Consider the following 26,496-nt stretch of genomic DNA (forward strand, 5'->3'; position numbering starts at 1 on the left):
CAAATTGATACAGGCATTAAAATACAGAGATTATAGAGCTTGATAAATTTCCCTATGAACAGAATTACAGAATACAATCCGCCACCATTATTAAAGAGGAGGATCCCGTTTCCAAATTAGATCGAAACAACCTATAAGCGTCCATGTTACAGCTGAGGCGCCTCCGTTCATCCAATCAAATATATATATGTTCAAAATACGGACATACCAAAGGCAAACGTAAACATCATGGTTTTATTCGTGTAGTTCACCGATTTAGTATTGTGATATCTTTGTATCATCTGTTGTATATCAATGCTATGTTAGCTTTGAACATAAATCACACATGTTTTGCGGTAAAGAAAAAGGCGGACGTTTGCAAGAGTTGCTTTTAGGACGATTCGCTATATTTAATATGTACAGTGGACTTCCATCGCCGGGTCTCTCAGAGGCTGGTCTGAGGTCGGATGGTGAGTATGATGAGTACGATGAGTATGATGATGATGATGATGATGATGATGATGATGAAGCAATTACAGCAGAAAAGGAGTAACAAAATCAAACGAGCACGCCTCACGTCAGTTAGTGACAGAGCCACATTCAACTTGTGCACAGCTCGAATGTAATGGCACAACAAGTGATTTGCAAAATGATGCATTTGGGGATACTCCTCCCGAAGTTTCCCTGGATAAGTGGCAAGTACGTGGTTTTACTCAAATGATAAAATATTGTATTGTTGGTGGAGATATGGTTGAGGCTGTGGTCTTATAAGGCAGCACAAAGCTAAGCCTGCTGAAATTAAGAATATTAAAACAAACCAAGTTGCTTTCAGGGCAGTGAGCAATTATTTCAATATCAATATGGCAATGGAAATGTTATGTAAAAGTTTTTTCTTCTTTCTTTTTTTTATTGTTGCAGATATTCAAAGATCTCCAGAGAGCAACAATGATAAGAGGATGAAGCAACCACAAACAAAACGGCAAAGGAAAAACCGCCTCAAAAAAAGGTATTCTAAAGCCCATACAACATTTATTTATTATTATCATGCAAACATTAACACTAGAAATACAGAAAATGCAAACTGTGTTGAACTGTGTTGCATGGGAAATTGCTTAAATGTCACAATAATGTAAAGGGCTTGATTAGTTTGGGGTCCCAGCAAGGGACTAAGGTTTACTTAATCAGAACTAATATTATCCACATGCTCTCTTACCTTTGGAGATAACCAGGATATTTTCAAAATGATATCCTTAAGCCAATATTTTTTGACACTTTGAATTTTCAGTATTTTGGTTTTTATACATCAAACAGGTGGGAGTCCAACATATAACTACAATACAGAACAGAAAAGGTATGATGGATTTGCTGTTTTAATATGATTTCTAAATAGACCAGTCATTCAAAAGGTGAATGCATTATTCAGCAGGTCATGAGAAAGAGTACAGGAAGTTCTTGCATAAGCTATTTGAAGCTTGTTTTCATGAAATGCATCTTCTGAGGCTTAACACACTTTGGTTGAATTAGTTTCTTAGTAACAAACTTAGCCAAACAGGTTGTAGAATTCCTGCACATTTTTTTTTTTTTTTTTACTTTACATATTTATGGAAGACTTACCAGGGATCTATGCAAAAAAAAAATTGTCCTAGGGGCACAGTTAGATGTCACTTTTAAAGTAGTTAAAGGAATGTTCCAGGTTCGATTCAAGTTAAGTTTAATGAACAGCAATTGTAGCAAAATGTCAACTACCACAAAAAATAATTTTGACTCATCCCTCCTTTAAAAAAATAAAAGCAAAAATGTTGGTTACAGTGAGTACAAGGGAATGGTGTACATTTTTGGAGGCTTTCAAGGCAAAAAATTATAAGCTTATAATATTATTAAAGCGCTATATTAAATTCTTCTGTTAAATATTGAGCTGTAAAGTTGTTTAAATCGTCATTTTTGCTGTGTAATGTGGCAACAAAGTTGTAACATTGGACATAACTGTACACTATAAAGGTTAGTAAGTGATTTTATGACACTAAAATTATAACGCATATTGTTTACATCTTGTGCTATACCTTTGAAACAGTGAGTATTTTAACATTTACAGATTTGCCCCATTCACTTCCATTGTAAGTGCCTCAATGTAACCCACATTTTTGCTTTTTTAAAGAAATGGAGGAATGAGTCAAAAAATTATTTTCTGGTTATCAATATATTGCCACCAATGCATTTATTTTCATTTGAGTTTAACTTGTATTGAACCTGGAATATCCCTTCAAAGTGTCACATTTCAAATTCAGAAACAAAAGATGCTTCATACATAACAATGGACATCTTCTTTGATAAACTTCCAAGTAATTCTTTTTCCAGTTAACTTTACAGACAGCACCAAACAACATCAGTCCTGACTGATCGCATTTATGAGCATCTAATAAACTTAAATATATTGATTAAATGTTATACTTCCATTTGCCATTAACAAACATTATATTGGTCATTTTAAACAGATTAGTAGTTTAGCAACACTCAAATATATTAAACCCATGAGTATTTCGAAGTTCATATGTATTTTCAGTTTAAACTCTCTTTTAAGCATTGGTTAATGCAATAATGCTTAATATTGATGTTATTCATGAAAGTTAACGGCACATTTTCTATGGCGCACTCAAAAACTACCTCACAATTTTATTTTATTCTGCTTTCGTATATGCTATTCTCATTGTGTTTCTCAGAATTTTACTCATGAGCGCCATGTTTGTAAGACATCTGTCAATGTGAGAGAGAAGGTAGCACTCACAGTCATGTGAGAGTGCGAAAAATAACTAACGTGCCACTTTTTAAAGTACTTTGAATATGAGGTTTGATGTAAGAGTTTTTAATTCTGATGCTAGGCTACAAAATAAGCTCATAAGTTCTGGTGGTAGATCAGCTATCACTCGCACATTTGCGGCCAAATAATTTCCCCCATTCGCACCCAGTCATTTTCACTCACAAATACGATCCCATCCTAAAATTAACGCCAGGGCATTCAACTCTCCTCACATTGAAATATACTTCTCAAATATTTGTTTTATTTGTTCTTTGACTCATGTGAATTTGAAATATTACCTTTTTGTCTACATTTTAACTTGCGTTCAAAATGCATAACCTCTTATCTTATAGCTGAAAATGTTAGGAAACACAGAATGAGGAAAAAATATATAGAACGTGTCTCACCCTACTAAAATAATGTCCATGTTTGAAACCTCCTTCCTATTTCACTTAAGCACAAATACTCAAATAATGACTGGCTCTGTAATCCACCAAATACAGCTGGTTTGTCAGAAAGGGACATGTACAGAAATAATTGAATCGCACAAGTATGCACGGTGGTCCTCTGGTGAATGATAACAAACATAAACACTTGTCATTCTGTGTCTTTGCACAGAGAACCCGAAGAGAAATGGGAGGAGCACTGGAAGGAGCTCACACAGTATTTTGGCATCAATGATAGATTCAAGCCTCCTCCTTGTAGCAGGCCTCCTCTCATGGTAATAAATAATAATTTCCATCATCTTCCTCTAGCACGCTGCGAGTGTCCTAATTCCACCCTGATGCTGTGAAAGCATTTTATCCCACTGCTTCTCTCTTACATGCCTACTGTATGTATAACTCATAATTGTTTCCTCTATCAAACGTAAAAGACAGAGTGAGGAGGCGTCTTTTCTTCCACATGACACCGAGCATAACAGAATAGATCATATTATATTTAATGATGAGATTACCATAATCTTGACATGAGGATGTAGCTTCACTGTCTGTTCTGGTTGGTGTTTAATTTTTCTTATATGAGGTGGATTTCACCATTGAAGAATGTCTCTCGGTGGAAACCACAGCACAATTGAGTGAAGATTGTGCTCTCTATATTTCAGCGATAGGGAGGGGAATGCATGCAAATGAAACACACTGGACAGCTTTTTAACAAATATGGCATTCAAATATTTTCCACTCACAAGTGGAAAGAGCAGCATATGTTGTAAAATAGCACAAACAATATAATAAACAGCATATGCCTTTATTTATCCCTTGCAAAAGGATCTGTTTTTAGTATTACATATTTTTTTTAGCACATTCAACATGGGCCACCGTATCATCCCCCTCAAGTTTCACATTTTGTTCCTAGTAGAATCACTCATTTGGCTTATAGAGCTTCCGTATAAGATATGCTACAAAATGACATTACAATCTTGGCACTGGATGTTTTCACTGCACATATAATGGTTGCATTGTGTTACCAGCTTGGCTTTTTGAGAGCCACTACTAAAAACCTTATTGATCACCCAACAGGTCTCAAACTAAACCTTTTTTTTTTTAACCCACATTTTTAACCTACATTGGTTATTGTATTTTCGCAAGCTTGGCATTACTTATACAGTATGTAAGATCCTATCTGTTTGAAAGGTCTCTGTTTGCGTTTACATTTATGCATTTGGTAGATGCATTTATCCAAAGTGACTTTCAAGGTACATTTAATCTGTGACTGTTTAGACACTTTGCTGTTTAACTTTGCCTAAGGTGTTGTCATGATTTTAGTTAATGCATAAAGTATAATTTCACACCTATAGCATTGAGGGGTATCAGTTGTAAGGGGGTGTAGTGTGTTGTGCTCTTCAGCAACCAATCAACTCTAAACAACTATAATGTACAAGCGTGCACATTTTGCAGTATCTTCTAAATTTCATCCATTGCCACAAACCACATTGTCAATAATAGTTAACAGAACACTGGATATATTTGGGGTTTCAGACAGTAACTTACTAAACCTATTACCTGAATCTTAAGGGTGCACCCAAGTAATTTGTTTTGTTTATGTTGAGCTGGTTGAAATGGCATTTTTCTTGGACTTTGACATACTGAAGTCTATTTAAATCCAATTGTTTTCAGTTTAGGAATGCCATTGAATGAACTGCCATAAATAATTTATATATAATGAATCGCATATTATAATTTTTATCCACAAGTGAAAATATTCAATATCAGGGGGTTAAAGAGATGATATAGGGATGCTCCGATGCATATGATCATCAATCTTTTTGTCACCTGATCGGCTAATTCCGATCATTTCATCAGGATAACTGGCTATATGTAAGCATTTGGCACACTGTAACTATTAATTGAATTTCCCTCTTCCCAGTAATATCACTTTGCCTAGTTTTTGCTGACAAAAAACGTTTAAAAGGCTTATTAAAAGCGCTTTTTTAATAAGACTTTAAAACAAGTATATGCTAACAAAAAATTATCTGTATTAAGATAGATTACCCTATAAAAAAAGTGTCAAATTGAGGACACTTATAACCCATAGGTGCAATTAAACTTAAAGACACTCAGTAACTTTTGTCTTTTTGTCTTCTTGGACTTACACTGACACCAGGCGGCTTGGATGCAGCATCATTTTAAAATCAGTAGTTTTTAATTTCAGATGCCATTGTAGAAATGTACTATTCACTGTCAGCCATGATTACTTTAATCAATGAGTGAATATGAATGACCTAATGTGTCAAATAACAGGACGGCTACTGAGATCAAGCGAGTAGTATTCGGCTGGTCATGTGATTCTAACATGGCAGCCCCCACGTGTGGACCCTCTCCATGTAGAATAAAACCGCTTTTATAAGGTTACTGATATAACTGGGGTGTGTCACATGATTTCCTACATATAGTACGGTTAATGTCTTTAGGAATTAAATTTTTTTTTACTGAGGAACGAATTACTGAGTGCAACTTTAATGTGATATTTTTGGTTATTTAATCATTGGCATTGTTTCATATAATGTTATTTTTCCTCGTTTTATTTCTACTTTATTTTTGCGTTATATGTAATACATTATATTATGGTACCTTAATATTGTATAAAGAATTATTACATTTATAAATTTCTTCCCTGCCTTTTCATTTAGTTGGATGATTTTATTTAAAGTTTTCACTTGATGGTGTTTGAACTTTAATGAGGGGAGCACACACTTTCTCGTGAGGCCAAGAGATGAAAGGAAAGCAGACACAGAGTGCATGTTTCTGGACTCTTTTACTATTGTTAATGTCGTTTAATAGGAAGATATTTAATAAAGATGTTTGAATTATGCCACATCTTGTAACTTCTTACTGAGATGCCTGTGACCGGTGGAGACCGAGAAGCTGGCGGCATGAACGATAATACATTTCACAGCTCGCGCTGTTTTCCCTTTGCCTTGTTGCGTGTGAAACGCCACATTAACAGTACAGTACACAAAACTTTCATATTCGCCATATATCTCCCACTACATCGTTCTCAAGTTTGTTGTCTTACAACACTATGTCAGTATTACCCACACTCCGATAGCCATGACAGTGTTGCTCAAGTCTGAAGGAGCCTCGCGTCTTTTGCGACATGTGCGATCGGTTTATGCTAACGGCCAAATTACCAATTGAATCATAGAGATCATCGGCTGCTACGATCGGTGGCCAATCGATCGGAGCATCCCTAATATGTAGTAATAGTAGTATTCGGCTTGTCATGTGATCACAACATGTCAGCTGCCATGAGACGACACTCCCCTTGATAATAAAGCAGCTTTTATCAGGTCACTAATATGACTGGATTCTTCATCTCATTTGAGTATCATGTTATTCTATACTTGTAGGCCTACTGTTGATTCTTGTATGGATCATAATTTTTTAATGAGGGAAAAATTACTGAATGCATTTTTAAACTTTGTATTACTTCCTCTGTCTGACATTTTTGAGAGCAGGCAAAGTTGTCTTAACAACAAGGATTTAATATCAGTTTAAGTTAGCCATTTCCAGGAATACACTGTGTTCATTTGCACAGGTTTGGTTGGGCATTGCAGAGCTCAATTTCTCTAAAAGCAAAATATTATGCTTTTTTTTTTTTTGAGAGAGAGAGAGAGAGTGGAATATGTGAGAGAAAGCTGACTTTGCACATTAGCTTATAATTTATTTTAGTCATGCAATTGTTGCTGATAAAATATATATATAAATAAGTCAGTTATGTGCAAAGCTTTTGTAAACAGAACAAATTCATTTTTAACTTTAAGCTATTTTTGCTCTAAAACATTTTACTTATCATTTTGGAGCATTAACTTGCAAAAATGTTTTGCGGTTATATTTGTAAATTGTCGTGTAAGCAGAATGTTGGCAAATGTAATTAATTTGTTTTAAGTAGGAAATTCAGCTAATTCAATTGTTCATATCTTTTAAAGCTGAGCTCACATAATTTTGCATTGGCGAGTTAAATATTGGGTTATTGAGTTTAAATATTGTTTTGATAAATATATCTGTAGTCCAGTTAATTTAGACTGCTCTGGTGTTCCCTTTTCTTTCATTTTCAAAGGTTATGTATATTGTGGATAAAACAATATTGTAGAGCTGAGAAAATGCTGTGAAACATAGATTTTAATAGAGTTCTGAGGCAGGTTTTCTTTGAAATGTTTACCTAAGTAGAGTGAATATTGTATGGCTGTTTTTGGAATCACAGATTGGAATATAAATTTGCTCAGTAATAAATTACGTCAGGTTTCCGTTGACATGACCAACTCATTTAGTTTTGTTTTTCATTATTTATTTATTGTTGGATTTCATGTTTCTTTTTTGACAGTTGGTTGAAAATTAGAATGTTGTATCTGATGTAAATATGGTTTTGTTTTTGGATTTGTTTTGTGAAGATCAGTTGAACCAGACAGAGAGCTGTGCTCCACCAGTACTGCTGCTTTTGATGGAAATATCTAATTAAAACCAACATTTATGTTTAGTAACCTCCTGTAGCAAGACAGATTTTTTATTTTTTTTTGCCTAATATTTAATCAACCAGCAATTTTCATTTATGAGTGGAAATCTACATATTTGTTGTAATGGCAATAATGCCTTGGGGAGTTTTTAAGTTACCCTTTGATTTTTTTTTTTTTTTTTTTCTCTTCTATTTCTATTTGAAAATCACTTCATTTTCTTCCCCTCCCTTCTCATCTTCAGTCAGGCCTGGAAAAGTGCATAGAGAGTGCCATCGCTGAAGGGGACTATGGGAAGGCGGACGAACTGTGTGACAGACTTGCTACTTGAGAGGTATGTTGCCCAGATAAGCCATCTTGGGGGTGTTCCAACTGTGACAAATCGAGCTAATGGGTCTGCGGTCATTTTGCCTGCAAAGACAGAGACTACAAGCGCACACACCCTCACACACCATTCAACATGGGCAGAAAGTCTTGCAACCCTTTTACACTAAAGTTAATGGAAAGCCCTCCCCCAGATTGAAGTACGGCAGTGTCTATAGAACTTTCGGTTCTGCTTTTTAATGAAGGCTACAATGCTTTCAAGCCGAACTCTAAAACATTTTCAAGGTGCCAGTTTTACACCTTTTGAAGTGAGCCCCTACCTAGCCTAAATACAGTGCCTGCAGTTTTAAAACGACACATTTTAGGAGTGTACGTAAGATCAAGCGGTTCAAATCTAATTTGGCAGAAAATGTAACATTTGTACAGCTGTAATTGCAGTTAAAAAGACATTCAACTTTTCTGAAGTTGGGGCGATCATAGTTGGCAATATTTTTTAAGCCTCACAACTTTGATTCAATGGAATGGAATGAAAATGTATTCCACTAAATTCCGGTTAGGCCTTTGATTCCAGCATTACTGCATGGAATTGATGTTCACTGTCAAATTTAAACAGTTTATTACAAAAGGTTTGGTGTTTGGCTTTTAGTTTCCTTACATTTAAGCATATAGAAAGAGAAAAAAACAAACAAGAAAAGTAAATCTTTTCTCCAGAGAAGTGGTTGTGAATTTTTAAACTTCTATTCAATACATATAAACATATTTTGTTCATATTTTACAAGTTTTAAGACAGGGTTCAATAGCAGGTGTCAGTCTACATGCATAACAAGAACCAGTTTCAAGTTATTATGCATTAGGATATATTGCACAAAGCTCTAATTAATCATCTATTATTAACTTGATATTAAGGATTACTGATTTGTAAGACTGTAAATCCTTTTTTTTTTTTTTATTTGTAAATCATTTTCTGTTACAATGTATTGCCATACTACAACTGAATCTATTCCTGGCTTTAGTTATTAGTTTTAAATGTATTTTTCAGCATTACAATTTCTACAATAATTAATTTTCTATTAAGATTAATTTTATACTTTAATTGTGGAGAAAACAGTCTCCGGTCATGCTTCAATAAAGCACTCCCATCCAAACAGTTTGAACATCTAATTGGGTGGAGCAGTGCTAATCTTGTTAACCTCAAATATTAGTTTGTTTCGTAATCAATTACAGCTTATGTTTCTCGTGGTGTAAATGTGAAAATGACACCATTTACTCTGCGCTAATGAAATCATATTGTGATGATGTTGATTGTTGATTTAAACCAGTTCAAAGCTAGGTGATAATCATGCTTTAACGAGCATAACACCATGGGAACAAGCATTAAATAGCTCCGTAATGCCAACAACAGGCCCTTGGTTAAGGCAATTTTCTTTCTCGAGTCTTTACAGAGGTAATCCGTACAGATGCCACTTATGCTTATCTCTGGAGGATCTTTATGGTTTTATCTTTTCCTTTCCAAGGTAGACAGAGACATAATAACTGTTTCTTTGACAACCATTCGCAGACTTCATTTCATCATCACATGGGCTTTAATGTGATGCCACACAGATATATCAGCTCTTGTCTTTGTTCTTGTTTTGTTTGGTTGAAAATGACAGATTTAAGCATTCCTTCAAAGAGTTTATATTGACTTTATAATGCAGGTAAAGAATTTCAGAGATCCCAATCATATACTTGAATGTTAAATTGACAGCTCTGAACTTTCTAAGGATAGTGCCTCTTTTCAAACAACTCTGGATAGCAAGCAACATTATTAGCTTGTCATGGCTTGCAGGTAAAAACACAAAACAACCAAAATGCATGGCTTTCCTCCTTGATTGACATACCAGGACCATGTTGTCATAGAAAGCTTCTTAGAGCATCGGTGGATTTTAGCAGACTTAGAGTCTTGAATCTTTTGCTGAAGTCTGCCTGTGACAGAACACTGGCAGTCACTCTGCAATCATGCCACTGTTAGCTGCTTTTGTTGTGCTCCACTAAAGACAGTATATTGTTGTTACCAGGTAATGTGCATTTGTCATATGATGAACACCTCCCCCTATGCTCTGTAGATTGATTCAGACTACCTCAGGGAGATGTAGATGAAAGTTGTATTCCAGGATGCCAAACTAAGATGATACTGGCATGTTCCTTTTATTCAGTGTATCATCAGCCATATTTGAGGCTCAAGGTCACGCAATGACTGGGCAAGTTGCACATGTGGAAATCATGATCATTTCTGAGATTTAAGGGGTTTCTCCTGATTTAGGTACACAAGGTGCACCATTTGTTGTCATAGCCTACATTATTCCTGAATGCACAGTGGCCCCAGAAAGTATTTTGACACACTTATTATCCTATTAACCTAGTGGCATCTGCAAACAAATGATGCTAGAGGTTTTCTCAGAATTAACTTTATGAGAACAACCTTTTCTGTGACACTTTTGCAATAACATTGCACTTTTGAATAAGTGTCCAAATACTTTGTTTGAATTTGGTAAGTGTTTTATGTAAAAAATGTGCTTGCGATATCCATCTTTTGTATTATTTAATGCAATGACAATTATACATTTTTATGTGTGACTTAAATGTCCAAATACTCAATGGCAATTGAGTCAAATACTCGAATGGTATTTTTGCCAATTTCATTTCGGAGCAGTGTTGAGTGTAATTGTATTACAAAGTAATGAGTTACTTTACTTTTTTTGCTTATATAGTAATTCTATTAGTGTAATTACATTTTCAATTATTTTAAACAGATTACAATTACTGACTTTCAATGTAAAAAGTAGATTAATTTGGTTACAAATATTTCTTAAGAAATATTATTGATGTGTAATACAATAAAAATGTGAAACATATGTATGTTTGCGTTTCTGTGACATCTGAAGGGTGTACAATGCACAAGGAGAAAATAGGCATTATTTTTAATTTGAGTGGAAAAAACATTTTTGTATTGTTTTTTAGAAACTAACTTAAAAGTAATTATTAATGTGATTACTTTTCAATGAAGTAATCAGTAAAGTAATCTGATCATAATTTTGGAGAAGTAGTTTATAGTGGATTACTTTTTAGTAATTTACACAACACTGTTTGGCAGGATATGGGAGTTACATTTTTTTTTTAAGTCTAGTTCAAACTCCTGTCCCTGTATAAGCACCACAGCGCAATGTGCCAGCTCATGTGCAACTGCAAGGGTACTGCTCCTACTACCACTAACTTTTTTGTGCTTTGATCTGCTTTGATCTTGATTTTTGATAGAAAGGATGTAATCGTTACACAACATACATTTCCAGTGAACTAAACACAAATTCTAAATAAATAGAGAATTATGTTGCCCCGTATCAAGGGTCCTTGGGGGTAATTTGGGGATTACTGGAGCATTTTATGCCCTAATTTCTAATCCGGCTAGTAATCATTATCACAGCACTCTGTTCAGTCACAGAGCACTCTGCCCAGGATAAATGTTATTATAGCTGTTTGAAATAATGCAATAAACAACTAAACAGTCAATAATCCTAACTGTGGCAAGCGTCAATAATCCCAACTGTGGCAAGCGTCAATAATCCCAACTGTGGCAAGCGTCAATAATCCCAACTGTGGCAAGCGTCAATAATCCCAACTGTGGCAAGCATCAATAATCCCAACTGTGGCAAGCATCAATAATCCCAACTGTGGCAAGTGTCAATTTCAAGGTTCTAATAATATTTGCGTTTACTTGTATATGAAAATATTTAATATGTTTACGTGCTAATACAGCATTAAATTAACTTGTTAAGAAATCAATGAGAAACTAAAGGTCTTACGATTTATTTATTTTTAGTCCCTTGTTTTCATCCTTGAGAATGATCTCTATGAATTATGACTGGGTGAGATGTTTCTTCTTTGGTCTTAACTCTTCTGCCTTCCTCCTGTTTCTCCCAACTCAAAAGTTGTACTGTTAGAAATGAAATTGCCCCTTTTGGAATATAGAAGAGTTATTACTTTCCAGTTTAGCTTCTTTAATCGGGTGCTGATATTTTTCCTGTGTGCTTTTAATCTGCAAATTAAAGCAATTTGTTAAAACCATCTTTGAAGTCGTCATAAAAAGTGTGTGATACATGGTTTTGCATCTTTGCTTAAGTATTGAAATGCACAAATGAGGATAGCAAAGCTTCCTTTGAGATTTTCCTTTCATAAAAATCTATTGTAATATTTTGCAGTATAATATTTTGTAATATTTTGTAGGTCTTTTTTGTTTTTGATTCATACTGTAACTCATTTTAGAATTCTGCACTGTGTAAAAGGTAAAAGTATTGAATTGGGGGGTTCCACTGTAATGAAAAACCTGTAAATATAAAGGAATTGTAAAAGTGTGTTTTCCCGGATGGGAAGATTCATAAACATTAATGAAATATTTTAAGCAATGGAAAAGTCATTGAAAGTTCTATAGTGAAATGTTTTTCTAGTTTTGCTCAGCTCTAAAATATTTAGTTGGCTAGACGCATAAGAGGATTTGAAAACAAACTAGAAAAAAAAGTTTGTCGAGACAAACTTTAAGTTGGCTTGTGAAAGTTTGGACCAGAAAGTTTGAAGAAGTTTAAAGTAGTTTGAAGTTTAAATTAGTTTAAAGTAGTTTATAGTTTAAAGTAGTTTAAAGTTTAACTTAGTTGCTAGATAGATAGATAGACACTCAGATAGATACATAGATGCTAGCATGTGTTAGCATGATGCTAGCACATTTTTAGCTTGTTTTAGCACTTCACTAGTCAATGCTAGCATGTGTTAGCATGATGCTAGCACGTTTTTAGCATGTTTTAGCGTGTGGCTAGGAAGATTTTAGGTCATTACTTTTTGGCTGCTAGATAAAATAAATCCTCTGTGGGAGAGAGAGAGAGGGAGAGATGCAGGGCTGACAGGCCCTTTTTGTCTGTGTGTGTGAAAATGTCAGTTGGGATTTAAATTTCTGAACATTCCGCAATGTTAAGTCAATGGGAGTTTTTTCCGAGTTTGATCGTCATTTTTAGGAAAACCGTAAGTCCGATCAGTTAGAAAAGATATAGCACACTATTCGGGATTAGTCTGAAGGTCTGTGCCGAGTTTGGTGCCTGTAGCTTAAAAGCTCTAGGAGGAGTTAGATACCGAAATTTCACCGCTAAGAAGAATAAGAAGAAGCGGAAGAATAACTAGAAAAAGTTCGTCGAGACAAACTTTAAGTTGGCTTGTGAAAGTTTGGACCAGAAAGTTTGAAGTTTAAAGTAGTTTGAAGTTTAAAGTAGTTTGAAGTTTAAAGTAGTTTGAAGTTTAAAGTAGTTTGAAGTTTAACTTAGTTGCTAGATAGATAGATAGACACTCAGATAGACAGATAGAGATAGATAGATATTTACCCTCAGATAGATAGATAGATATAGATAGATATTTACCCTCAGATAGATAGATATAGATAGATAGATATTTACCCTCAGACAGATAGATAGATATTGACCCTCAAATAGATAGATATTGACCCTCAGATAGATAGATAGATAGACAGACAGATAGATGCTAGCACGTTTTTAGCATCTTTTAGCACTTCGCTTGGCGATGCTAGCATGTGTTAGCATGATGCTAGCACGTTTTTAGCATGTTTTAACACTTCGCTAGGCGATGCTAGCATGTGTTAGCATGACGTTTTTAGCATGTTTTAGCACTTCGCTAGGCGATGCTAGCATGTGTTAGCATGATGCTAGCACGTTTTTAGCATGTTTTAGCACTTCGCTAGGCGATGCTAGCATGTGTTAGCATGATGCTAGCACGTTTTTAGCATGTTTTAGCACTTCGCTAGGCGATGCTAACATGTGTTACCAGTGTAGACTGATTCCCAAACAAATGACTCTAATGAGCCGGTTCTTTTGAATCTACAGTATGAAACATACAGTGTGACCAGTGTAGTCTGATTACAACATTAATGACTCTAATGAGCCGGTTCTTTTGAATCCACAGTGTGAAACATACAGTGTGACCAGTGTAGACTGATTCCCAAACAAATTACTCTAATGAGCCGGTTCTTTTGACTCTACAGTGTGAAACATACAGTGTGACCAGTTTAGTCTGATTCCCAAATGAATGACTCTAATGAGCCAGTTCTTTTGAATCTACAATGTGAAACATACAGTGTGACCAGTTTAGTCTGATTCCCAAATGAATGACTCTAATGAGCCAGTTCTTTTGAATCTACAATGTGAAACATACAGTGTGACCAGTGTAGTCTGATTCCCAAATTAATGACTCTAATGAGCCAGTTCTTTTGAATCTACAATGTGAAACATACAGTGTGACCAGTTTAGTCTGATTCCCAAATGAATGACTCTAATGAGCCAGTTCTTTTGAATCTACAATGTGAAACATACAGTGTGACCAGTGTAGTCTGATTCCCAAATTAATGACTCTAATGAGCCGGTTCTTTTGAATCTACAATGTGAAACATACAGTGTGACCAGTTTAGTCTGATTCCCAAATGAATGACTCTAATGAGCCAGTTCTTTTGAATCTACAATGTGAAACATACAGTGTGACCAGTGTAGTCTGATTCCCAAATTAATGACTCTAATGAGCCGGTTCTTTTGAATCTACAATGTGAAACATACAGTGTGACCAGTGTAGTCTGATTCCCAAATTAATGACTCTAATGAGCCAGTTCTACAGTGTAGTGTTAAAAAAGTTTAACTTAGTTGCTAGATAGATAGATAGATAGATAGATAGATATTGACCCTCAGATAGATGCTAGCACGTTTTTAGCATGTTTTAGCGTGTGGCTAGGAAGATTTTAGGTCATTACTTTTTGGCTGCTTGATAAAATAAATCCTCTGAGGGAGGGAGAGAGAGAGGGAGAGATGCAGGGCTGACAGGCCCTTTTTGTCTGTGTGTGTGAAAATGTCAGTTGGGATTTAAATTTCTGAACATTCCGCAATGTTAAGTCAATGGGAGTTTTTTCTGAGTTTGATCGTCATTTTTAGGAAAACCGTAAGTCCGATCAGTTAGAAAAGATATAGCACACTATTCGGGATTAGTCTGAAGGTCTGTGCCGAGTTTGGTGCCTGTAGCTTAAAAGCTCTAGGAGGAGTTAGATACCGAAATTTCACCGCTAAGAAGAATAAGAAGAAGAATCGGTATAATAATAAGTTTAAGTAGGATTTCAGTAAGTTGGCTCTCACAAGCCAACTTAAAAACAAAACCTTATCCAGTAATCACAAAAAAACTGGAAAGGTTATGGAAAAGCCATGAAAATTAATCAGCCAAAAAGTGTGAGACCCTGTTTATTTCTTTTGCGCCATAGCCAACATTATGCGTTAGCATTGGCCTTATTATGACCGCTAGACCCATTAAATGTGTTGCATTGCCATGTTCTTTATGTGCCTGCATCTCTGACCAATCAGCCGTGTTTTTGTCATAATGTGTGTTTGAGATACAATGTGTCTGAGTAACTTAGAAAAGATAGATCTCTAATCACTACCTGCCCATGTGTGTTCCTTACAAGGGTGTCATACTGTTTGAAGTCCATTATTCCAGTTAGGTCAAACTCATTAGTAGACACCAATCCAATTAAAAAGCTCTAGTTTGGCAGCTTTTGTAGTTGCGAGTTGTGTAACTTGGCATGTGCAGACTGTTATGACTAATTGCATGAAATATAATGTATGTATTTATTTTTTCACCAAAGTACTTATTGTCTTTATGTCTTTTTCTAATTTGGAAAGCAGCATGATTAGGTATTTTTAACCTGCTGTCTTTTCCTCTCTCTGTAACACCCAAAAAACACAAGACTCGCGCTGCCTCCTGTGCGGGCCCTTCTGGCAACACGAAACTGCAAGAAAAACTCTCCTCTTTGTTCCCCGTTCCTTCAGCATTAGCCATTTATCACAAAATGAACTTTAAAAAAAAAATATATATATATATATCTGTCGATGATTCATATTAAATTTTTGCCCATTAATTCTGAAATGGGTAGTAAGCTTTTATCAAATGCTGGGGAATCTCATTTGGATTATTGTATTTCATTAATTAATTGATAGACAAAGCATACTTTTCAATGTAGATTTTTTTTGTGCTGTTTAATTAATTAGCATGTTTTCTGTTTTAATTAAAGCCATTTTTTCAAATTAAAGCCCACAGCAAAACACATATATAATTTGTTTGTAATTAGCCCTTAATTGGTGGTAGTGGAAGCTTAGCACCCTCGTTTTCTATTTTTTTCTCTCCTGATTGCCATTTTATTGCCAGTCAGTCATTAATTAAACTGTTTTTCTAATTAGCTTATAAAACTGTTGATGGCACATTATTGTAAGTGTGAGTTCAAAGCTTGCTAATAAGCCTTGCCTGTTCAGAAGAGGGAAGATAATGAAATGCGCACAAAGCCAGCGAACTTTTCGACTTTTTTCCACTCCCTTGTTCCCTGAAGATGATAGTCTTATGTATCTGGAATCAGATTATTGTGGCTGAAACACACAGAAGCGCATTATACTGAGAGCTTTTCCAACTAGATCCCCCTTGGAGAGGCTGCTTCTCTGTATGGCTTGTAATGCTGTTTGTCAAGTTGGTGGCGAGATTACAGGAACTCTTGTCTTATTCCCCCTCACCACCCCCTTGAGTCTGATAAGCTATGTTAACTGGATCTTTCACTGTATACAAGGATATCAAGTGTAGGACTCTCAATATGACACTTTTGTTGAGGGGATTTTGTCTCCTCCGCTTTAGTTTAGATGGCACCTTGTATTGTCATAGGAGTGTGATCTCTTTCTATGCATTCAGGCAGGGGAAATTGTTTGAGAAGTCATGATTCTTCCAACCTACAGTAGTATGGCAGGAAGGATTAGAAATGTTATTGACTTATTGATATTTGTACTGAGAGTAATCGTTTTTATTCAATCATCATTTAAGAAAACGGACTTGGGGCTCAAATAAGGAGAAGGAGAAAACAAGACTTGGTCAAAAAGAAACTATAATGAAATATTGACTATGCATTAGTACAAATATGTCAAATGGGAAAACGTTGCCTATAATGTTCTCATTTAAGGGATTAGCTATATGAAACCACATTTAAATAAATTGATTGGTTATATCCACATTGTACAACATTTTAGTTGGAAATTTAAATGCTATCAAGTCTAGTTCAATAAGTTCCCTTTCATTACTTCAGTACAATGGTCTGACCTCCACTAAAGTGCTTTAAGACTCCAAAAAACAGGAAGCACACACAAGCAGCCTTAATCTGATACTCATCGACCTGCTTTTCTGACTTGATTTAGGCTAAGATGTTATTTATAGGCATTAAGTGGAATAAGCTGGCAATTAATTGTTAAAATGTCAAACGTTGTGAAGCTGCTCATGGATGTGATTTAGCCAGCAGAAGCCATGCCAGCTCTCACTTTTTAATTGGACTGTTTTTCACAGGAAAGGAAAATTATGAATGGATTTAAGGCCATTTCCCCCATATAAACATAATATATTTAACACTGAATGGTATGTGTAACAGCTACTGTATCCATCTATCTGCATCCACCCTCTACGTCACGTCTAAATTTCGGACTATGCAACTAAAATATGTCCGTTATTAGCCACTGGCTAGTACATATTCGCTAGTGATTGAGCTGTAGCCTTGTCTTTCACTTGCCAGTGATTGAGCTTCAGTGTTGTCTTTCACTGTATGTTGTGTCTCATGAGCGCACGCGCTCTGAAGGAAATTGAACTTATTTGACTGTAGTGGGTACTGAGGTGTTGTGATTGCACACATCACCATCGCTTTAGTTGAGCTGTGATATGCCATAGTTACATTTACATTGCATTTAAAAAATTCGACTCTAATTTGGGAAAACTTTTCCATGGACTGTTTTCACAACATTCTCCAGTTGACAGCATAGCTACAGACTAGTGTTATGTACCTGTTGGACCTTTTATAAGAATGTAAAGGTGTTTCAAAGCTTGAGCGCTTGTAGATTTGAATTTGAGAACTTGTGCAATAAATAAACAAGCAAGTCAATACACAGCATGGAAGTAAATGTTTCCCTTTGGCTCTTTCCATGTATTGCATGTGCAAAGATTAGATCTACACACTCCATTTTCTTTCAATATCCTTTCTGTTATTTTCAGTTGTTGATCAAAAAAGTAAAAAAAATATATATACATTTTAATCTCACATTGCACGGGTGAGGTTAAAAACCAACGTGTAACTTCTCTCTTATTAATGTGTGCTGAGCCCATTCAACCATAAGCCCTTGCTAGCGGAAGCTCACGTAAACACTCTTAAAGAGACAGTACCAATTTAGTGCTTGTTATATAAATCAGTGTAAACTATATAAATCTTAAGAGTGCATATATACAAACTTGTAAAAAAAAATTATGTGTAATAAATGTGTAAATTATAAATATTACATATTTATTACAGATAATATGCAAGTTGTTTGGTACATTATGAAATATTTTTACTTGAACACTGTAAATATTAAATAATTTAACAAATATGCTCTTGCATATGAAGGGGCTTGGTAAAAAAGAAAATGGTATAGTGGTTTTGGTTTATTACTTAATTTATTATAATATAATTATTAAATAATTGTTAGGTGTGTAATTCTGTTTTCATTATTAGGTTCCAACCTTGTAAATATTTTGTTACACTTCTTACATACTATATTGCGTGAAGTAATACATAGTCCTCTTCCTGCTTTGCATAATATTTCAGTTTTCAGTTGCATTACACTTACATGTCATTAAAGGTCTGATGAGTAAAAACAAAAATGTACAAGCCAATAGCGATTCTTTCTCCAGCATGTCTGTGGATGGTTGCATTATATCCAATATCCATCTTTAGTGGTTTATTTATTTATAACATTTTAAATGTAAATGGTTTACTTGGCTTTTATTTTACTAAATGTATATTTATTTGTGGAGGGCTCTAAATTTGAAAGAATAAGAGACAAATAGTGCTTTTTTAAATCGGGCTACAGTGCAGCATTGTGTTCCTGCCACACGTAATGTTTAATGTGATAATGTAATTTGTTTTGACAACTTAACATCTACTATTCTACTCGGTGGTTTACTACCATGGTTCTCAACTGACAGGTTGCGGTTCTGTTTTGATATTGTCACTGACGGTAAAACAATGCAAAAATATTTAATGTCAACTTAGCATATATGCATTGTTAGAATAGCTAAATAAATAGACGGATCAACTTTTAAAAGGAGGAGAAAATGCTTCCCATAACTTTTGCGAAGTTGTCGAAGGTAATGCATCTAATCAAACTCATCTGTCACTTTGTATAAGCCAGTCAATTTAGGTGGATGCCAACATGGACAAAACTAAACGATAAAGAATTGTTGGTTTATTAAATAAATAATACATTTTGCTTTTGTACAATAAAACATTTTTGTTTGGTTGCCATAGGATGTCCAATGTAAAATCTGGGTCCTGAATCAACACCAGTTGAGAACCACGGGTCTACTATCCATCACCAAGTAAGGGGATGTACCACTGTTGACTTAACCCACCTAGTGGCCCGATGGTGCAGCTACAGGGCGGAGTGGAATGAATTCACCCCTTACAGACCTTTCAAAGGTCACGTCATTAATCGTGCTAAATAAACCCAGCACTGAATAAGGCTTTGATGACAACTGGTACAAATGGTACACAATACCTTGAGAGGAGGGGAGAGAGGTATACAACAATGGACATTTCTCTGAATGTAATACTTGCAGAAATATGGGAAGGTTTAGTGTGACTACCTAGAACAAAGAGCACATGAACGCTTTGTGTTGCGTATGTTAGCCCCCCCCTCTCAATCCCATTTTTTTTTTGCTTTTTGATTGTGATTTTCATTCCTTTTTTTTTCTTGCCCTGCATTTTTGCTCTGCGCCCATATTTGATGTGAACGTATTTGGCACTAAGTCACAAGAGGGAAAAGGAGGGAAAATCATGAAAAGTGGATCAAAAAAAGTAAATGAAAAATAATGTCATATTATGGAAAATATGAGAGGCTAATTTGTGCCGACTTTTTGCTAATTTTGTTCTTGCCACAGAAAGAAGTGCTGTCACCTGCTCTGCGCTACACTGGTGACAGTGCCAGTGATCCATGAAATAAGCTGCCGCCGGCTTTGTTCTGATAAGAATGAACAAATCTGCACAATGTACTGCTCTCCGAATCTCATTTTCATACTTGCATGCAGGCTAAAAGAAATAAGCTGTTTGCAAGGCTTGATTAATCAGACATTTGAGAGCTTTTTTTTTTTTTTTTTTTTTGTCTCTTTGATCTGCTCTGTCTCCTAGGTAACTTGGTTGACATTAATGTTGAGCCCCAGTAAAGACAATCGTGGATTATAGACTGGACTGATTACAAAATATTAAGACCTTTTAATGCTTTGAAAATAGTACTGTCTCAGCTCTGTGTGAAACTTAGGGGAGGGGGGGAGGTGTGTTAAGCAGGTGATGGGAGGCAAAATTTGGTTAAGGCTGGTTAGATTTGAAATTTTCCCCGCAGGATTGCAGGTTAATGTGGGTAATCCTTGTGTCATAAAGGCAGAGAAATCTCAAGATTTAAACCTTAAAAGAATCCATTTTGCATCCTCCAATTTTATTGTTTATTTCTGTGTCTCTACGTTATTTTTCTGTATGACACATAAGCCAGAACTTTTGTCAACATTTTAATAAAGCATCTGTTTACGATACCAGCATGCTATACTGTCATTGAATGCTTTAGCTCCAATTCTGTTTAAACGGGCCTCTCAAAAAAGGCCCCGGTGTGAATTATCTGCTTGCAGATCTGTGCTAAACATGAGCATGATCACCCATTATAACTTCCCTGCTCAGTGCTGTCTTTCTAGAAAACATGATTTATGCTCTTAAAACCTTGAAAAAAAATGGCAAGGATTGAAAAAAACTGTCATAGTGTGTTAGCTTCAGGTTATGCAGACGCCTTTACAAATCTTCCAAGTGCCTGTATAGATGAATGCCTCGAGGGCCCAGCCGAAAACCCGCTCTCTCAGCCTGCTAAAGGCCTTATCTTAAATCCAAGCAAAGTACCATTAATCTTTTTGAAAGACCTTTATGGCTTTTAATGTATCCCAAATTAGAACATTTTACACCCTTGGTTCCTGAAATATGGTGATAAAAAGCCTTTAGAGTTTAATTTCTCCTTCCTGCTCGCTCTGACCTGCCTAATCCCAGCATGCATTAGGAGATATTTTAGTTTCAGTCTTTCTAATAAAGTTTATCCCACTTAATTATAATTGAAATTTTTTTCTTCTTGCTCTCTCCAGGTTTTTTCAAGCCTACAAATGGTGGCACATTTCCTCATTACCAATTGGATTTTTTTTTTTGTTACCGCTGATTGTGTTCTCTCACTGTTCTAAAGAATTACCCTCCTATCCCATCCCAAAAAAACACAGAGAGAGAAAGAAAGAAAAGCAGGCAGTGGTTAAAAAAAGGGATTGTGAATGTTTTTCTTTTTTTCTGAGTGTTTATCAAAGTTTTTTCGTGGTCCAATAATAAACCTATCCCAAGAGTGATGGAAGAGGCCAGCACTCTCCTTTTGTTTCCTGAGCCCTATGTGCCACTCTGGCTGTTGGAATTAATCTGCGCCACACCACACACATTTCCCCTTACTGATACTGCCGACATGTGCCACTCGCTCTCCTCAATTCATTTTTCCACCCTAACGGCATGCACTGCAATTTTCAGAATTAAAGGTCCTCTGTAGATTAAGAGATTAGTATATGTGATAATAACATAATTATGCACATCCATGCTGAGTGGTGGAACAGAGGGTTTGGGTGTCCTACTATCTATGAACCATGAATCATTTTTTGTAACATATCTTAAACTCACATGCACACATATGCTTTAAGTGAATCGACGGTAGGATGCACCATACCTACAGTGATGAAGATCCAGAGGCAGCATCTTGAAGCACTGGCAGTGCTGGTAAGGTTTGCCAGGCAGACTGCTTTTCTTCAGCTAATGGAGCTCGTCTCTGTCTCCCCCTCAATAGCTGGCCATGAAAATTGCACAAGCCGCCGATAACCGTGACTTCGCCCGCACCAAACAGGAAGCAGAGGCTTCCCAGTCAGCCCAAAAGAGGAGGAAACAAATCGCTTGGGGGTTTGTTGCTTTTTGTATTCTTTCTCCTATCTTCTGATGCCGATTTCCTGCAGTTTCATTAAGTCACTCTGCATTTCACACTTTAAGTGTCCCCTCTTTCCTGGATGTGCTTCTATGCATTAACTCATATGTATTCACAAGAACTTTCTTATATGTAGGTATATGGATGCCTCTTATCTTGGAGGTCAATAAGTCCCATCAGAGGGCCTATGTATGGACACTGAATATTGTGAGGGCTCCTTGCCACAATTTATTTTTTTTAGATTCTGTGGATTATTGTTTCCATTGACTACAATTATATGCAATCGTATTCTTCCAAAATAATCTATATGTTCTCCTTTTGGGTGCTTTTTCTGTGAATTGCTTATTGTTAATCCTTCCTAAAATCCTTTCAAAATTCATTATTTTTATTTCTTTTGTCATTTTAGATTTGAAGCAAAGAAAAGGTGGGAAACCAAATGCAATATGGGATTCATGTGACATTCATTGCAGTGGAAATGTTTATAATGGTTTATAGAGGTAATCTATCCTTTCATTGTCTATGTTTAATGCATTACTTTTACATTAAAGTGTCCTGTTTTTTTGTCTTCAGCTGACATTAACATTTCTGTGTTGTGGTCATTTATTCAGTTTTGTGTTTATTTTTTGAAATAGCTAAATAAATTCCCTAAATACACCATTATTGTTAGATTGGTGTTTACGGTATTGTGTGTATTTTGGTTCTTTTTCTCATAATTAAATCTGGCACACACAACTGCACACAGCATTTACTTACTGTAAGTGGGTTAATCAAGAGCCTTTTTTTCTTCCACGGAGGTATGGAGCGAGGGAAGAGAAAGGAAAGATTAGGGGCCTAATGCAATGTGCAGGATAATATGCAATAGGATTTGCCTGGGCAAAATGAAATTTGTCGGCTGTAAGGAGGTTTGAGCAGTCATAAACGAGGAGTTTAGTCGGGTTCCAGTGTAGGATGACTCTGTGTGTGAAGAAGAAAGGACGAGATGATAAAAAGAAAGAGAACTGTGTGTATGACACTGGCCTCAACCCATGATGCATGGACTGTGCTCTTGATTGCACATTCTTATGAGCTGTCAGAAAAGAACCAATTGACTTACACTTTGAAAATATTAATTGTTAATTTCAATATATGCAGTGGCCCCAAAAAGCATGTGGTTACTTCTTGACACTTAAGCCACACTTAAAATGTATGAATGTCTTTGCATTTGATGACAAAATATCTAACCAAACTTTCTGCAAACAATTATTCTAAAGCCTTTTAGAATACATTTAACATTTCTTAGCTATTTTTGTAATTGCTTTTAACCAACTGGTCTCAATGTCCTTTTTAGTGAATGTATAAAGTCAGTTCCCCTCAAGCATCATAAGAGTAACCACAGGTGTAGTTTATCACATTAACTATAGACATGTTCTATTATGTTTGACCACCAGAAAGTGTCAAAAAAAACCTTTTTCTTCGGTAATTTGTAATAATTTTCATAATTTGAATTTGAACTTTTTGAAAATTGTGCTTGTATCTAAAATGAATGCCACTTGGTTTGATATTTTGTAATATAATTTAAAGACATTTATACATTTTAAAGTGTCCAATGTGTGTGTGTGTGTGTGTGTGTGTGTGTGTGTGTGTGTGTGTATATATATATATATACACACACACACACACACGTGCAATAAACACCTTCCTTCTCTAAGCATCCCTCCCACCTCCATGGCACTGGCTAATAACAGTGAGGTCATTAGCTGGAATATGTAGGCTCACTCCCTTGATTTATGCACTGTGAGCCTCGGGCAGAGACATCTGTAATTTTAGGGTTTTGACATACCCACCCTGACAGCCAACTGACAACTGTAGCACAAACTTGTCAGTGTTGCCTTAAGGCAAGGGGTGTGGTTTCAGCCCTGTCTGTTACCACGGAGACATCTCAGTGAAGGGAAATCACCTCTCTGTTGTAAATGTCATTTTTAATTATCAGTCAAATTGTGGCTGTTACATCACTAGTAAAGGATGTCTTAGAAGATCACAGACTGGTTTATTCCTATCACTGTTGTTCAACATGCTTAATAAACAGAATGAAGCCTTTTGTAATTGATCTTGTTAAAGTGGTTCTGGAGCATCTGGCCATTTTTTAATTAAAGAGGGAAGAAAAAACTAACAGTTAACATTTTAGTTCTGCAACATTTTTTATGATGACCTGGATGACTGAGAATCTTTGCAAAAAATGTAATTAACATTTCTGCAATAAAATAGTTGAAGTCAACATAAAATCAAAATTGGCACCATTTACTTTTTAAAAGGTGCTCTTAATAAGTTTTTATGCTTGTCGTCTTGGACTTATACTGTCATCTAGATTCATTTATGAAATTTTAAATTATACCAAGATAAGGAAAGTGAGTTTGATGTTGTTTTTTTTTTTTTTTATCAATTTCTTTGTTTCCAGGAATGTTGGTTATTCATGTTTTTGAGATGTTCATCAGTCATCACAGCTGATTTTCTGTAAAGGTGCTTTGGGAAAATATGCATTGGGTAAAGCACAAATAAAAACCATACAAATTAAAATGATTTGACTTGTTTGAATGTTTTTTTTTTTTTGGCAACAAAATCTCAATGTTCTCTCTTTTCACTGTCAAACAAACAAGTGATAGCCAGTGCTGAAGCATTTTACAAATCAGAAATTAGCATAATTAATTCTGATACAAGTAATGGCCAACATTGTCCAATCACTGTCAACCATGTTAAAATAAAATGATAGTGTACATTTATAAGTTCTAAGTACTGAAGAAGTACTTATTACCATTGTCCCATGTCTGCTAACCATTGGTTGAGTGGTCCAAACATCATCTGCAGCCTGAGACATCATTTGAAATTGGAGAATTTGTGTTATCAAAAAAAAAAAAAAGAGAAGAAAAACCCACAAAACTCAATATTTGTGTTATTTGCTTAATTTGTTTGATGCAATTTTGATGCATTACATTATTTAAAAGCTTTGTTAATACATTTAGCAGGCTTATGCATCATGAATATGAGACCAAACCTTGCATTCAAACAGATGGAGAGCTAAGTATATCTGGGGCCTATACAATTAAAATGCAAAGACAGAAACTAATAATCCAAGTGATATTTTTAATATATTTAAAGAAAAAGTGAAGAGACCAATAATATTGCATCTCCCACTGAAATGCTCATTCTTTGGAACAGCATTGATTTTGAGTTGGATACAGATGAAAATGTACTGGTATTAACAACAGTAATGTTATCTATAACATCTGTATACAAAGTAAAAAAGTTTTTTACCTAATTTATGTGTGACCTGAGTTGGAACTCCTATCATCAGGTTCTTATTGATTCAAATTCTGTCATCTCTTGCAATTTCTGAAGGCAAACAAAACCACTTATATCTACTTGCACTCAAAAAAATATTTTTGCCTATTGTTATTTTTTATTTTTAGGATTTAGCATATCGATTTCAACTTTAATAAATTTAGTGTGTTTTGTATTTGCCCTTATGAAAATTTGTATGTATTTATTTTGTTATAGTTTTAACAGTGGTAACCTGTTAACAGTTCTGCCTGAAGTAAAGTTAGTGTTACTATAGTAAATTCAAGTGTGGTGATGTAGAATTCTGTGCTGAATTCAAATAGTTTCCGTGTCTCGTGCCTTGATTCTCACTGATTCCCGCAAAGCTGCGAGTTTAAGAGCTCAAGACCGGTCTGCCCTGTCCATTGAGCCATATCCATCTACAGAGCCAAACAGGTGGATTAATGGAGGTTGTGCCTCTGCATGTCTATTTTACACTGCTAAACCAGATACTTCAGATGCGTTGCTAGACTTCAGAATCAGATGAACCGTGGTACAAATGCTTACCAACCCGTATAATAGAGAACTGGTATATTGCAAGTCTAGATAAACGTTTTTATGCAAAGAGGAACTTGACGATAGATTTGATTAATATGACTGGTAAATGCCCCCATTTGTAAACTAATGCCCCCTTTCTACTATATTGCTTTCAGCGCCCCCTGGCATCCTTTGAACACCCCTGTTTAGAACCCCTAAGCTATAGGATGCTCCCTTGCTCCCTATTTAGTGAATGACTTAACCTCCAGTGTGCTATCTGTCTGTACTGGTCTCAACAGTTCAAAATGCACCTTATTTTCATCCAAACTCCATATAAACCCTCTGCATGCAACATTTTTCAGCTTTTGGATGAACCCATTGATTCTCAATGTGAAATTGCATATTTCTAAGGATTTGTAAGGAAAATAGCGCTTAAGTACAAACTAGTGTACACTGTGTTTAGCAGT

The 26,496-nt window shown here is 35.5% G+C and overlaps 1 protein-coding gene across 1 annotated transcript; it reads left to right on the forward strand.

The window, feature by feature from the left end:
* Positions 1–214: 214 nt before the first annotated feature.
* Positions 215–24,734, forward strand: fam204a (family with sequence similarity 204 member A). The gene is given in 6 exon segments (XM_052150506.1): positions 215–449; positions 898–985; positions 3,392–3,494; positions 7,966–8,055; positions 22,070–22,179; positions 22,608–24,734. Coding segments are annotated over 6 exon segments (567 nt in total). The 5' UTR covers positions 215–325; the 3' UTR covers positions 22,660–24,734.
* Positions 24,735–26,496: the final 1,762 nt, after the last annotated feature.

This window comes from Xyrauchen texanus, chromosome 20, assembly GCF_025860055.1.
Source record: "Xyrauchen texanus isolate HMW12.3.18 chromosome 20, RBS_HiC_50CHRs, whole genome shotgun sequence".
Taxonomy (NCBI): domain Eukaryota; kingdom Metazoa; phylum Chordata; class Actinopteri; order Cypriniformes; family Catostomidae; genus Xyrauchen; species Xyrauchen texanus.